Source organism: Eumetopias jubatus, unplaced genomic scaffold (assembly GCF_037043125.1).
Source record: "Eumetopias jubatus isolate StellerSeaLion01/CBP00866 unplaced genomic scaffold, mEumJub1_p1.0 scaffold_7, whole genome shotgun sequence".
Taxonomy (NCBI): Eukaryota; Metazoa; Chordata; class Mammalia; order Carnivora; family Otariidae; genus Eumetopias; species Eumetopias jubatus.
In genome coordinates, this window is record NW_028274813.1 from 109,525,159 (window position 1) to 109,541,328 (window position 16,170).

General features: G+C 49.7%; 1 protein-coding gene across 12 annotated transcripts in view; it reads right to left on the reverse strand.

The window, feature by feature from the left end:
* Nucleotides 1–10,349: 10,349 nt before the first annotated feature.
* TLE3 (TLE family member 3, transcriptional corepressor) overlaps nt 10,350–16,170 on the reverse strand; it is a 48,862-nt gene continuing 43,041 nt past the window's right edge. For all 12 annotated transcript variants that reach the window (XM_028100108.2, XM_028100107.2, XM_028100106.2 and 9 more), the window contains 4 exons: nt 15,328–15,475; nt 14,376–14,526; nt 13,388–13,464; nt 10,350–12,402 (listed from right to left, as the gene is read on the reverse strand). In XM_028100108.2, the coding sequence (XP_027955909.1) occupies nt 12,295–12,402; nt 13,388–13,464; nt 14,376–14,526; nt 15,328–15,475 (484 nt within the window). In that variant the 3' untranslated portion in view covers nt 10,350–12,294. The remainder of the gene's footprint in view (nt 12,403–13,387; nt 13,465–14,375; nt 14,527–15,327; nt 15,476–16,170) is intronic.

The window sequence follows — 16,170 nt, forward strand, 5'->3', positions numbered from 1 at the left end:
TTTCTCATATCCCCTGGGGTCCCCTCGACCCCCATGTCCAGGCCTGGCCAGCCCACTATCCACTCCCCAGCCCTGGCTCCCAGGCGGGTCAGATGTGGCAAGGCTGATGGCCCAGAGTCGACCTTGGTGATGCTGACCACGGAGACCAGAGAGAGCGGAGATGGGGTTGCTACCTTCCCTCTCCTGCACATCACTTGCCAGGCCACCTAGAGCGTGGGCTGCGACCCACCCCAGATCACTGGGGGGCACAGTCCAAGAGCATGGTCCAGGCCTGGCCACGCCCCCCTGCCCTAGAAGCACAGTCCCTGGAATTCCCCTGTGAAGAACTGAAAGAGGAAGCTGAGGAGAGGGGTCGGAAGCCGGGACCGGGTGGGGGAGTCTGCCATATGCAAAAGATGCTCAAAGTCCACAACCTGGTTTTAGTTTCAATCCAAACTCGGGCCTGTGTGAGGTTATTCATTCAGCGAACAGAGCTAAGGACAGGGGGGCGGGGGCGGGGGGGCCAAGGCCAACAGTGGTCCCGCCTCCGAGGGACTTCCATTACAAGTCACTTGTGCTGGCTGGGCCTCAGTTTCCCCATCTGCATTGGGGGTATGAGACTAACTCAGGGTTCCCAAAGTGGGGTATGGGGGAGGATATTTTACATGAGATAGGGAGGCATTAACGATCATTGACTCACAGCAGGGAAGTTATTTCTTTTCCTCTTCTCTGTCAAACATTCTGATGAGATCCGGGAGCTGAGGGGTCCTCACACCTCTCAAATACTGCCTCACCTCCCTTTTGGTAACAAAGAGGGAGTAAGAAGGACTTGAGGCATAGCTAGCCGGCTTTGTTATTGTATTTAGTAGCATGGAGATGTTTTTAAAGGTGGGCGATATCCATTTAGGATGATGATATAAAGTTTCCTTTGAAAATACTTATATTTAGGCTTAAAAAGTGAATTTATTTATTTATTTTTAAAGATTTTATTTATTTATTTGACAGAGATAGAGAGCACAAGTAGGCAGAGTGGCAGGCAGAGGGAGAAGCAGGCTCCCCGCTGAGCAGGGAGCCCAATGTAGGACTCGATCCCACGACCCTGGGACCATGACCTGAGCCAAAGGCAGATGCTCAACCGACTGAGCCACCCAGGTGCCCCAAAAGTGAATTTATTTAAAGAGAAAGTACAAAGTCACTCAACAGGCTGGTGGGTTTAGTAAACCGGGGCAAATCTCCCCAGACAATAATTTACAAATAACTGACTTTCTTCGATCCTTGGGTCCAGGGGCTGCCCTTGCAAGGGTAGCCCTGCTCATGTTGGGGGGCAGGACTCTGGCCTGACAGCTGTGGCTCCTCGAACTGGGCCAGCAGGGCCAGGGGAGGGACCCCCCTCCCGATAAAAATATGATGGCCAGTTAACTGGTAGAATCTTGGGTAACATGGGTGCTTGGGGTTTCCCAGGGACTAGGGAGTGTGTCCCCAAACAAGCCTGAATGCAAATTACTTTCGTTGACAAACAAGCTGATCTCCGGAGTGCATGCACAACAGTTGACATCTGTTTCGAACTCTGCCTTGAGGGGCAGCCTCTCTGTGTTCTGAAAAGTGACTCAGGCCCACCAGCTCCCAGGCTCCTCCTTTCCCCTCTCACACTCGGTGCCTGCTCTCCTGCACATCCCTCAGGGGAGACACTTGGGGGTTCTCCAAGGAGTAGACTCTGGCCCCAGCACAAAGATTTGCAAAATCTTCAGCCATCCAGGAACAAACCAGCTCAGCAGTACAGAGAGGCAGGCAACTCAGGGACTAGTGTGTCTAAAATGCCTTTCCTTCTCTCAGCCTCCAACCCCTATGCATCCTTAAACAGCCAGGATCCTTAAACAACCTGATCTCTGGAAGCCTTCATGGATACCTCCTTTTCTGACCTTTGTAAAAGTTGCCCTATCCTCCCTTCTCACAACCCTCACAACATGCTCTCCAGGCCACTATTTATTAATAACATTGTTTTATCATTGTTATGATCATTTGAGTTTGTTTTCCCCACTTGGGTGCTTTGCTTGAGGGCATGGACCATTTATCTCTATAACCCTTGTCCCTAGCCTCCAACACTGGGTATGCTCTGTCTGTTTCTATTGAATTCATGGATGGGTGAATAGCCTTGGCTTAAATTTCGGAGGCTAGTTTTCAGATTCCTTGTTTTCCTGGAAAGCATCATTCTTTTAGGTATTCAGTAGATATTTATTAAGTACCTAACATGTGACAGTTACTCTGTTAGGAGCCAGGAATACAGAATGAATCAAACTTGATCTCTGCCCTCAGGAATTTCACTGTCAGGTTGGAGAATGAGGCAAACAGCAAATGGGTAACAAGAGAAGGTTTTGAACGTCATTGTCACTTAGATGTAAACCACTCAGAATTTAATCCACTTTGTAAGAAAATTCAGATAGAAGATCAATGAGGTGAAGTAAAAACATGCAACCCTGAATTTGAATTAGAAGTATCAATAGATTTCATGATGTGTTTTATCTTTAACAAATGTAAACACACACACACACAACTTCTTAGCTCTGTTACTAAAGGGATCTAAAAACAATGACCAATCCATTAGCACCAAGCACCCTTAGCCCCCAGATTATGGTCTCTAAATACCACTTCCCACTAAAAGGAATGAGGGCTCCCTGCAGACATGGCTGACTCCAGATTTAGGACAGAAAATGTACAAGATGAGTTAGGAACATTATCTTATATCAGAAAGCAGTGAAGTTATCAAAGACTACCAAAGTCATAACAAAAAAACTCAGGAGGTATGTTGAAGAGGATGATTTGAGAAACAATAAGGATAACTGCACTTGACTGAAGCATATAAAATATGTTTAAATCCACAAGTTCACAATGTTATTTTTAAAAAAGAAAACCCTTATTGGTCAGCTGTTGAGAATACTAACATACTACTTTAAAAACTGGCAAGTCAAGGAAATGAATCAAACATTTATCCTGCATTTAAACTATACTTTAAGATAATCATATGGTTGATGAGGGGCAGTTTCTCTTTACAGAAGCATTCAAGCAAATAGATGGAGGAGTGACAGAATTAAAATGTCACCATTTTGTAGCCCCTAATGAATTCATGAATCTAAACAATGATCATCAGTGACAGCTAATATATAAACATCTAGAGAAACATCTAGATAATGTGTGCTTCCTCGTGGATCAATGAAGTATTCTTGACAGAACCCCCCGCAAAAAATCAAGCCTTGAGTTAGTCAAGCTCTAACAGTTTAGCAATCGGCCAAATTCAGACTGTGAGAAGCTCTAAGGACAAATAATTTTGTTTCTTAATGAATAAGGGTGTGTGTGTGTGAGAGAGAGAGAGAGAGCATAACACGTGAAAGAGGAACCTAAAAGACATATCAATTATAGTTGCTTTGTATGGACCCTATTTGGATCCTAACAAACAATTTTTTAAAAAATTATGAGACAGGGCACCTGGGTGGCTCAGTAGTTAAGCGTCTGCCTTCGATTCGGGTCATGATCCCAGGGTCCTGGGATCGAGCCCCGCATCGGGCTCCCTGCTAGCGGGAAGCCTGCTTCTCCCTCTCCCACTCCCCCTGCTTGTGTTTCTTCTCTCTCTGTGTCTCTCTCTGTCAAATAAATAAAATCTTTAAAAAAAATTATGAGGCAATTGAGGAAAGTTGAGTACAGATTGGGTTTTTGATGACATTGGAAATTATTGTTCATTTTTTAGGTGGGATCGTAGTATTGGTTATATTTTTAAATAGATCTTACCTTGTGGAGATATTTAAATATTTACTAATTAAATGTTGCGATATCTGGGATTTGCTGCATAATACCCCACTGGTGGTGGTGGCCAGTAGAAATGGGTGGGGTAAGATAAAACAAGATTAGCCCTGAGTTGGTAACTGTTGAAGCTTGATTAATGGGCACAGGGAGATGCACTATACTGTTCTCTCTACTTTGTATCTGTTTGGCATGTCTCACAATGAAAAGCTAAACTAATTTAATTCATGTTGTCTCTGCATGAGATAGTTGCCCTTGTACCCCTACAAAATCATTAGAATCACAAACATCCAGGCTGGAGAGGAGCCAAGGATTGCTTATCCAGCCTTCAAGCATCAGTCCATAGATGAGAAGACCAAGTTCTGGAGAAGCCCGGTGATACGGCTAAGATGACATGGTGACCTGAAGGCTTTGCTCCTCCACCACTGGGCATGTGCACCCCCAACCCAGGCCCATCCCCCGCCTTGCCCAATGAAAGGTGGTTTCTTATCAGGTCCTGAGTGGTCTGGCTTTCCTCATTTGATCTTTAATTATGAAATATTCCAAACACGTAGAAAAGATCAGAAAATAATAGGACATTACTAAAGTCACTACACAGATTTTTAAAATGTGAACAGTTTAACATTTTCTTCAGATTTTTTTAAAGGTAATAAAATGTAATGAGTATAGCTGGACTCCCACCTGACCCTCATTTCCCTCCCTCCCTCCCTTCTATCCTTCCTTCCTTCCTTCCTTCCCTCCCCACAGATAACCATTGTCCTGGTGGCATGGTGTGTTCTTTCCACTCATGTTTTTATATTTTGATATATATGCTCGAATTTAGACTTGTTTTATATTTGACATAAGCAGCGTCATATCATATATTTCCTTTTGTAACTTGCTCTGTTCACACATTGTGTTTTTGAGATTTATCCAAGTTGATACATAAAGATCTAGCTCATGTATTTTAATGCCCACATATAATTTCATTGTAGGAAAATGCATAGATTATTTTTCCTTATTCATTCCCCCAATAATGGACAGGTTATTTCTAGTTATTTCTGCTACTTCAAACAATGAGGCAATGAAAACCTCCATGTACATCTCTTTGTATTTGTGTTTAAGAGCCTTCTCTTGGGTATATACCTGGAAGCTGAATTACCAGGTCATAGGGTTGTGTTGCTTCTACTTTGCCAACTATTGCCAAATGCTCTGCAAAGTGGGTGACGCAAGTCTCCTCCCACAAGCGGTGTTTGACAATGTTCCTCATTCCCCATCCTGGTGGAAGCTTTGTATTACTAAACTCATCAAAGACTTGCCAATCCGATGGGAATGAATTGTCCTGTTTCACTTTGTTTTTTTGTTTTGTTTTGTTTTTTTAATTTGCATCTCCCTGATAACTAGCGAAATGGGGCATTTTCACATGTTTACCAGCCATTCATTTTCCCTCTCCTGAGAATTGCTTGTTTCTGTCCTCTACGCATTTCTCTGGGTTGTTGGCTCTCATGTACTGATTTGGGAGAATTTCTTACGTATTCCAGATACCACTTCTTTGTCAATTAAGCATCCTGCATGTATATTTTTTCATGTCTTGTAAGGTTTTCATCTCTTGCTATGCAGGTGTTTAAAATTTTAATGCAATCAAGTTGACCTTTCTTTTTCTTCATTATATAGCTTTCGCTTCCTGTGTCCTGTCCAATAATCCTTTCCCTCCTCACACCACTAAGGCTGTTCTCCAATATTTTATCCTACAAGTTTAAAGACTTTAATCCCACTAGAGTTTATTTTTGTGTAGTGTGTGAGGTAGAGATCAACTTTCCCTCCATAAAGGTGGCCTATTGTCCTAGAACTATCTGCTGATGCTTTTCTCCACTGACACATAATGCCACATGGATCATAAATAGTTGGATTCTTATTTATACGGGGGTCTATTTATGGACTTAATTCTGTTCTACTGGTCTGTTTGACTGTAGCTTTACAGTAAGTCCTGATTTCTGGAGGGCAAGTCCTCCTTTCTTATTCCTCTTCAAAATTATACTTGCTATTTTTTGGTCCTTTACTGTTGAGATAAATTTTAGTGTCAGCGTGAAATTATATAGAAAACATTCTAGTTGGATTTGTGTAACATTCCATTACAGGTTTCTGGAAAAGACAGCATTTGAAATAAAATTGGATTTTCTCATCAATGAATATGGTATAATGTAGGATCCATGTAGGTCTTTTCAAAAATATTTCCTTCAATAACATTTTATATTTTTCTTCATAAAGGTCTTGTGTAGCTTTGCTAAGATCGATTCGTGGGTAAGTTTTCTTGCTACTGTAAATGTACTTTCTTTATACTACATTTTTCTAATTGGTTATTGCTTATGAATAGGAAAGCTATTGATAAATGAATGTTGATCTTGGATACAGCAACTTGACTAAACTCTCTTATTTGTTTTAATTGCTTATATATTTTCTACGTATACAGTCATATTATCTGCAACAAATAATTACAACTTTTTTTTCTTTTCACTCATTGTACCTTGTTTATTCTTTTATTTTGTCTTATTACATTGGCTAGAGCCCCCAGAACTACGTTGAATAGAAGCGGTAGTAATGATTATTCTTGTTTTCTTGCTGACTTTAAACCAATGCTCCTAAAACTTAACCACTACCTATTATTGGGCCGCTGGTCTGGTTTAGCTATCCATTGTCATATTAAAGCCATTTTCTTTTATTCCCAGTTTGGTACTTTAGGAAGAGTCACGACTGGGGATTGAATTTTGTAAAATGCCTCCTCTGCTCCTTAGATTGGTAAAACTAAGTCTTCCGGGTGTGCTGGAAAATAATCTGTACTCTTCAATAGTTGGTTATAGGGTTCGATGGCTCAAGCTTCCAAATTATGCTATTCAAATCTTCTACATCCTTATAAATTACTCTTGGCTTGATCTACCAGTTTCTGTTAGTGGCATGTCAAAGACTCCTGTTCCTCCTTGTAATTTTGTCAATTTTTGCTCTGTGTAGTTTTGGGCTTTTGTTCTGAGCTTGGGACCTTCCTACTCTGCCTTTAAAGTTTTTAAATTTATGACATTAAAGGATTCCCCTCCTTCCCTTCCTTCATTCCATTTTTCCAACCTTCCTTCCTTCTCTCCTCCCTCCCTCCCTCTCTTCCTTTCTTCTTTTTCTTTCTACGTAAGCTAGTAAAATTGTTTTAGTTTAATCTTATCCATGATGTCTCAGTGTCCACATGGTTAAAGGGAATCCTTATTAGCCTGCTGTTTCATTTGCCAGCACTGAAGATTCCAGACCTGCTTTTTTCAAACCGTGTAACCTATTGTCAGCACACGGTTGCATCAGGCAGCTGTGATATCAAGGAGAGACAAAGGCTCCAGCCCCATCTGACTTTCATCCGACCTCCACAGTCTGGGGGGTCCCAAGAGCCCACTTCTGAGACATCAACCCTGCCCTATCTGATTTGTCTGGGAGAGGGCTGAGTCAGGGTCAGGGCAAGTGCACCATGGAGTTTTCTGGGCCCTGACTAATGGTGACCTAATGGACATGAGGAAGGCCTGAGCTGGGCAGGGATGGAGTTGGGGGCGGGGGGGGCGCTTCTTATCTTTCACTTTCCCTCTTACACTCTTCACTTTGAGATCACTGATCTCCTCCTCTGCCCTGGGATCAGCTCTTTCCCACCTCTGGCTGAGAAAGTTCTATTTGGGTAAGCATTGTCTTATTGATCTTTGCATTCCAGCATCTAAAACCAAGCCTCTCATATTAATTCTCACTACATAAATGTTGGTTGGATGGACGGGTGGATACAAGGACAGTTCGACAGATGGGTGGATGGATGGACGGATGGACGGATAGATGAGCGAGTAGGGGATGGACGGATGGACGGATGGATGGGTGAGTTCTAGGTTCTCAAGGGAGAAGGCTGGTTTCCATGGCCTTTCTTGGCTACTTCTTTCCATGAGGAATTTTTTCACCCGTACCGTTGAAGGGGCAGGAGCCCTCATCCTCTGGACTCTAACCTTCCAAATATCGGTCCTGCCTTCCCTGAAAGTATGCTAGGGAGAGCAAGATGTGATTTGGGTGACTCATGGTGAGTCTCTTGCCCTTTCTGGGCCTAACTGTCCCATTCGTAAAATTAAGAGCTCAGGAGAGAGACCTCTTCAAATACAAAAGGTCCAATTTTAGTGTAATGTTTAAATATGTTGCACAGGTACTGGAATAGAGTGCATTTTATATTGTTATCGTAAGAAAAAGAAAATGATGCATAACCATGCAAATTTTTAAAATATTGTTTGTTTGCTATACTTTACATTAAAAATGTTCATTTTCAAGCACTGCATTCCTGAAAAAAAAAGTATACACTCCGTCATGATGAAATATTTGATGGCCAGGTTATACCATTTAGCATTCTTGCTAAGGATCTGTCCAGCTGCAGTATCCAGAGATCTGTATCTCTGTACCTTCTCATAGATGTTAAAATTAGGAGATCACCACCTATGCTGGGGTTGAGCAGCTTACGGGTGGGGAAAGGGGATAGAGAAAGGCCAGGAGGCTCGCGGCCTGGTCAGCTGTGGCTTGGGATGACCTGGACACTTGTCCATAATCTGATGTGGACTAAAAGCACGAAAGCTGCCTTCTCACAATCATACCCTCCCCATTTTTAAAAACAGATCTCCTTGCTTTGAGCAATGGCAGAGTTGACAGAACTCCAGAAGTCAGCCCACTTCTTGGCTTCAACTTCAAGCATCCAGATGCCCTGCTCCCAGAGAAATAGAATAATCTCAAGCCAGGACCACCCCGGGGCCACTTAAGTCCTGGGAGCTGCCCTCCAGGGAAGCTGGTCTAGCTTGGCAGGCAGACAGGTGTGGTGACATGTGGCCAATGCCAGGACTGACTGGGCCTGCGTTTCTGCAGGGTAAGGGTAGGGGTGACTTTGAAAATAGTATCAAGGCCTCCCTTCCTGTTGGCTGTGAGTGGGCCCCTCACCTTGGACTAGAAGAGCCCCTCACAAACGTACAGGTGCCAAGGAGTCAGCGGAGGAGCTGTTAAAATGCAGATTCAGCTGCAGCAGGACTGAGATTCGAGGTTTCTAACAAGCTGGCTGGGAAGCAGAGCAGAGTGGTGGGTGAGAGGCGGAGGGAGCACACAATGGGACCATCTGCGTGGAGAGGCTTGGCAAGCCGGTGTAAGGGACAATGGTGGTGACAACAGGTGGGAGGCAAGGCGCTTGCAGCTGGGGCCCGGGATGTGTCGCCAGCAGCATGGACAGAGTCAAATTTGGAGCTCTATGGTCTCCCTACCCTCAACTGGGAGCCTCCGGGGTTAGGACCAGATTTCGGTCGGCTCTACACCCTTGCCTGTGCCCAGGACATCTGGGTACAACAGCCTTCCAGAGGTTGCTTCCCCCTCCTCGGAAATGGTTGTAGCCACCTCTGCCAGGGCAAGACTTGAGGTGAGCCTTCTCTGATAGATATGCGGCTTGTCCTCTCCTTGAGGCCTACCAGCCCAACTCCTATCTTAGCACCGGTGGGCAATCCCCAGGTGGGTCCCGGGCACATGCAGAATCTTCTGGCCACAGCCCATCAGCTGGCCCTCTATCTCTCTGCTTCAATGCATCAGCGTGGACAGAGGAGTGTGATGTTCTACTAAAATCCACGCAACCAATACAGAGCTGTTGGCCACGCGGCAGCCCCAGATCAGCATTCCTCTTACCTGCTCTACCTGCCGGAAGCTTCTCCTCTAGAAGCCTGAGCGGACATCCCTCTCCGGCTGGACAACCCCTCTGTGCATGCAGTCCATCTGTCCTTTCTAGGCTAATAAAGACTGTGCTTTATTCTAACTCCTTTTGAAAAACGTTGTTATTCCCCTTTTTGTGTAAAACGACAGTGGATTTAGTAGGACTTTGACCAGAGATGGAGTTGGAAACCACGTCAGTCCCCAGCTTTAGGAGAGGTCTCTCTACTGGGTGCAGGAAACCCCAGAGCCTAGGAAGCCCCCTAGCCCAGCCCTGCCTCCGAGGGTACTGGCCTGCACTTCCTACCCTACCCCTTCTGCAAAATCCCCCCTCCAAAAGCCTTCACCCACAGCTTTGTGAACTGGAGACTGAGGTCCCCCATGTGACATCTAACTTGAGACGTAAGATGGTGAAGGCTTTCGGAGTCCAGATGATGTTCATAGACACTTTACACTTGGAAGTTCTTCGCATTTCATTTTTTACCAAAACGTTTTGCGTGGACGACTGTCTAGTAAGACTCTGGTGTAAATCCTCGGTCCTCCCCTTGGGGAACTTTATCCTGTGTGTGCATGCAGAGGAGCCCAGTGGTGGGCTCCCACCCCCCACCCCCCAGTGTGGAGACCGGAAGGCAGCCTGGGGAAGGCAGGGAGAACACTCCCCCTCACTGTCCTGCGAGATCAGACTTTGGGGGGTTGGGGGCAGTGTGGGAAGTGCTCTGAAATGACAAGAGCTCCTGTTTAGGGATGACGAGGGAAATCACCCAGAATCCAGGCCATGAGGGTGACGGTGGTCGCCCTCTCTTTTGGGGGAGGTCTGACAAACGGGGGGGGGGGGAGGGTAGAGGCAATAAAACACAACAATCAAGCCAACCTTTAAATAGCAACTTTTAAAAATATAAAAACAGCTCATAACAATGACTTTTCATTTTCTTTTTTTCTTCAGGAATCATCTTTCTTCTACCCTCACCCTCCCTTGTGGCTAGAGCCTTTAACAAGACATGGCAGATGCACATCCAAGACCCAGAGAAAGAGAGAAATCCTCCAGATGGTCCCTCCCCCACCTCAGAAAGGTACAGGGCACCCGGCCGGTCTCCATGGCCTCTCCACAGCCTCTGGGTCGCATCAGGGGAGCTGCTAGACTGGAGCAAGATCACTGAAGACCAGCAGTTTCCACTGGGGCCCCTTCCTCCCTTCTCACCAGACGGAATCACACATTATAAAATAATCCATAAAAATGCAGTATCAAAATTATCTTCCATATGCTACATCCATGGAGAGCCCACCACCAGGACTCACATCGGCCTTTAGCTTTTCCTTAAAAGAAGAAAAAAAAGACCAAGAAGAAGAAGAAGAAGAAAAAAATAATAAACCCAAGTCCTAATACCTCAGAACATTTTGGTACCAAAGAGTGGTACCTGCAGGAGACGATTTTTCTACCTGTAACCTGTTTGGGCTCCAAAGAGACTGAAAGCCGCAAGAAGTCACCACAGTGCCAGGACCGGTGTCCCCAACCAACCCCTGGTCCCCTCAGCCCTGTTGTGCTGCCCGGGGTGGGCGGGGGGGAGACTGTCCCTTCAGACTCACAACCCTTGCAGGTTGATTACACTTTTCCCCCTCTAGGGAGAGAGGAGGGGGTCAGAGGCAGGAAAGGGGGAGAAGGCATTTTTATAAAGGACATCAGTTCTAATTCTTTTTATTTAAAAAAAAAAAAAAAAAAAAGCACCCACATCAGTTGCTATTTTTCTCTGGTAGCTCCCTGAGCTGAGTTGCTATGCTTTCCTCTAACTTTTTGTCCTTTGAAGGTTGTGTCCGGAGATCAAGAAGGGCCAGAGATGGAGTTCCTTCGCGCCTCCACCTCCCATCACCATAACCAAGTGCGCACCAAAGAGAGCGAGCGAGCGAGCGAGGCGAGAAGGAAAGAGAGAGCAAGAGTCGGACCCCTGAGAGAGAGGGAGGAGAGCGCAGGCGGCCACAGAGAATCCGACCTTCGTCAGCCTGGCTGGCTACCACGCAAGCCTTGCCCGGCCGCCCGCGCAGCCTGCACGGGTCCCGACAGGCCTTGGGCTGCCCCCAAGTCCACAGGGGGGTGCATTCGTCCCAGGGACCCCCCCTCCTCCTGGTCAGGCTGGTCACCAGCTGCAGCTCCCTTCCTCTGCCCCTCCACTCCCTCTCCATTTGGCTCCCCCTCCCTGCCTCCCCTTCCCAGATGGGGATGTCCCTTAAAACAAAAAAAAAAAAAAAAAAAGCCACCACCACGAGTGGGTTACAAATACAGCAGGCGAAGTACACGGCTAGTACGCGGCTAGCATTTTCGGTGGGAAGGGGCCTCCTCCCCCACTGACCAGTCCGAGATAGAGGAGTCTGTTATTTACATTTTTCACAAATGTTGTGCGCTGCACATCGGGAAAATGAGATCCCCCCCCTCCCCCAGCACAAACACCTGGTCCACTCCAGTGTCCCCCCCCGACCCGGGGCAGGGGGACAGAGCAAAAGAGAGGGGAAGGAAAGATGGAGATTCATGATGGCGTCTGTCGGGGGGCTGGAACCCCAAGCCTCCAAAGAAATCTACTTGTAGCATCTGCCAGGGTTGTGGACAGGGAGGAGGAGAGACATCCGTCAGAGTCCATGAGACACAGGAGTCCATGCCCAGGGGTCCAGACCGTGGCGGGCGCGCCCTCTTGGCCTGCCGGAGCGCAGCCCTGGACCGCTCGGCTGCCCACCGCTGGCCTCCGCCAGCCTCGGGGCCCCTCGCGGGGTCGCCCTGTCACCGCCGAGTCTTTTTCTCCCAGAGTCTGACAGCCCAGTCAGAGTCCTTGTTTAGTAGATGACCTCATAAACTGTGGCCTTCTTGTCACCAGAGCCTGTTACAATATATTTGTCATCCGCCGAAATGTCACAACTCAAGACAGACGAGGATTCCTTGGACTGCAGGGGGGAGGCGAGCACAAGGCAGGAGGGTGTGGGGAGACAAAAAGGCAGAAATTCACTTTCTTGGTACTCAGCGCGATTTTCGCGCTGTCTGCGTCACACCCCGTCTGCCAGCCCCGGAGCTCCAACCCCAGGCGCCCGCAGCACTGCCTCCCCCAAAGCAGCCTAGAGAGGCACTTTCGGGAACAGATGCCCCGTCCTTCGGCTTTTCCACCGGGAAAGGCTCATGACCAGGGCCCAGGGTGATCGTGGAGTTGTATGGCTCGAAAGAGAGCACTGGAGGTTGAGCTTCTCCTCGGTCTACCGACAGGAAGGAGCACCTCTGAGCGGGCGTGGGCGTCAGCGGGCCGGAGCCAGGAAGGGGACCTCCGCCTGGCCCAAAGCGTCCAGTGTAACGAGGGTTACACGTGTGACATGCTGGACGCCACACACTCCCAGCACGGATCCCAAAAGCGGCTTGTCAGCTCGGAGCACAGGAGCATACTGTGCATGCGTGCGTGCAGTCAAGACCATGCATAAGTGAGAGCTGTATGTCGGAACCCAGATCTTGAAAAATCACGAAAAGCCTCTTCCCGCTCTCCCATCTCTTTCCAGACCCTTTCTCTCCTGCCCTCTCTCACTCCTTACACCGAGGTGTCGAGATGAAACACAAACTTACTTGAACATCAGGGAACAATGCTCTGAAAAGAGCTGCCCAGGGCACCTCCTGGAAGTGCTCAGGCCACAGGCCAGAGCCAAGAGCATGACTTAACTCCCCCTTGTTCTAGAAATACCACAAGAACCCCCACTTAAAAGCCCTCACCCTATGGGTCAGACGCCACCAGCTGCAATGTGTGTCCCGCTGATGTGTCCCAGGCCTTTGCTCTGGGGAACCCACCCTGGAGCCCCAGCACGTAGGGGCTGGAAGGGGCCATCCCCACCCCCATCCCCATCCCCAGGGGCAGGCCCCAACCCGGAGCAGCAGCCGGGTGGTGGGCAGTACCTGGAATATGCTGGCTCCATACGGCGTCCTCCAGGCGTTGAGGAGATTGTCTTTCCCAGTGCTCACGAACCACTTGCCTGCAGGCGGGAGGCAAAGGAGCGTCAGCTCGTGGCTGGCTGCCCTGGAAAGCGAGACCCACCCCAGACATGGCCGGCTGCCATGGAGACGTGGTGTGAACTGCCAGCCAGCGCTTAGTTAAGAGGCTCGGCTGGTGAGGGGCATTTCATAAGCGAGACCCGTATCCGACTCACAGACCGCCCCCCCCGCCCCGGGCCCCCTCGCCCAGAACGCCTCTCTGCAATCATGGAGGGGTGGGTGCCGACGGGATGGAGAACGGTGGGATTTGCAATACATCACAGACGTGACACTTCCGCAAAAGATTCTTTTTAAAGCTTATCAGTGGAGTGACCCTTCTCAGTTTTATGACTAGAAGGTGGCAGAAAGTGCTAGAAATGGCAGAGCCCTGAGGTCTGGAGACACAGCCAGCCGCAGCCGGTGACCGGCGTGTGCTCTGACTCGCAGGCCGCTCTGCCCGAGCTCACGTGCTATTGCTCTCCAAAGCCGCGTGGGGGGGCCCTGGGCCACTCCCAGAGAAAGACCCCCCCGGCGTGCAGAGAGGATGAGGGGTGGCCAAGGCTGCGCAGCCAGTCCGGGGAGAAGCAGATCCAACCCGGGGCTGTCAGCCATCACAGCCCGCGGTCTCAGCCAGCAGAGGAACGGCCCCAAGGCTGAGAGTGCTGTTTCCCTGCCCCAGGCCCACGAGGGCTGGCTCTGGCCTGCTGCTGTGCATGCTTGGTACCCTGTGGCCGTAGCCGCATCCCAGGAATAAGGATGGGGGGGAGCAGGGGGAGACAGCGGTCGGGATCGGGAGGCCGGATTCCAAGATGTGGCTGGCGTGCGGGCTCTGCCTTGCTCTCAAGCTTTGGGCCCCTCATCCGTGCAGAGGGCAGGCGGGGCTGCCCCGGCTCCCGGCCCCCCCGAGGCTCACCGCAGTAGGCGAACTTGAGGGAGAGCACGCAGCTCTCATGCAGGTGCAGCTGGTACTTGTCCGGCTTGGTGTGGTGTAGGACCTCCACGTTGCTGCTCTCCATGCCCACAGCCAGCCACTCCCCGGTGGGGCAGTAGCCCAGCGAGAAGATCTGCAGGGGGCGGCAGACCGGGCTCAGCTCCTCTGTCCCCCCGATCCTTCCCCCCAGGGCCCCAGGGGCTCCTCAAAGGCCCTGCTCAGGGACCCCGAGGGCAGGGGCCCACCGCTCCCGCTCCCATCACGTCCCCACATGCCATCTGCAAGGCAAAGCCCCTCTCCTCTCCCTCAGCCCTGGAATGCCTTATAGGGGTGAGGAAGTAGAGGCTCAGAGAGGTTGCTGACTCTAGAAAGTAAGTGGTATAGAGCCAGCATCCCAACTCCGAGATGAAAGAGGCATTTCACTTTCCAAGTTACACAAGTTTCCCTGTGACTTTTTCCTTTCCTTAAGAAAAAAAGTGAATAAAACTGAAATATTAAATATATAGTTAAAATATTTAAATAACACAAACAACAATGGAAGATAAGGCTACCTAACATTAACGGAGTATCTTCTATGAACCAGGCTATCGCTAGGGCTTTAACGGGACCCTTTCAGGTGCTCACACCAGACCTGCGAGGTAGCTACTACTGTGCCCATCCCATGAGGGAGGAAAAACACCGGGGCCAAAGCGTTCAACAGTAGAGGAGCTGAGAATCAGTTCTGAACAGCTGGGTCAAGTACACCCAACTCCAGGGCCTTGTCGATTCTATTCTATTGCTGCCTCCTCCAGGAAGCCTTCCAAGGGGGCTCAGGTTGGTCAGAGGTCCACTTGCAATGACCACCTGTGAGGGCCCCCTTGTCCCCTGACCAGCCAGTGGGACCCCAGAAGGGAAGGGCACACGTTGGCCTGGGGGACGGGAGGAGCGCACACACCTGGGAAGTGAAATCATGCTGCTGCAGCTGCCGACCCTCTCGCAGATCCCAGGAACGCACGGTGTTGTCCAGGCCTCCAGTCCACAGCTTGGTGCCATCGTGGGAGATGTCTATGCAGCTGGCCCCATCCGTGTGGCCCTGGAACTGCCTACGAAGGCCAAGCAGGGAAAGGGGGTGAGCCCTCCAGAACCACCGAGTGCCGAGGCCAGCTGTGTCTGAGCAGAAGAGGAAACAGAGGCCCAGAAGGGGGTGGCCCATGCACCCGCAGTCCCCTGGTGAGCTCGCAGCAGAGCCGGGCCTCCTCCCGGCCCACTCCAGAATCTCCGCCGCGGGCAGGTCTCCTCCCCCTGCTGGGCTATGGGGCTGAGGCCATATGCAGCTGGAGGCCCCTATGACCAGTGAGGACAGCCGCTGTGCACCCGACAGCCGATTCTGGGGCGGGCACGCCACCCTGCACCACCTTCACCATGCCCACTTCACACCGGGGTCACGGAGACATGGGAGCTGAGTGACCAGCACAGGGTCATAATGGGGGTAGGATTCCCATGGGGCCACGGCTCCCGAGTCCCCACGACAACCACCAAGTGACACTGCCCCCGACCTTCCGGTCCCGACGCCCTCCTTCCTCAGTTCTCCCCCTCTGCTGTCTCCGATGCTCTGAATTCCACGCCCCCCTCCCCCTGGAGCCTTCTGCAGGGGAGCCCTCCATCCCCTGCCCACGCCGAGCACCTGACCCACGGCTGCCCCCTCGCACAGGTCAGGCCTGGCTGTCTCCTCACCCGGGGGTCCTCGCCCACTCTGATGCAGCCACCCCACGGCCAGAAGCACCCCGGATGGGTCCCC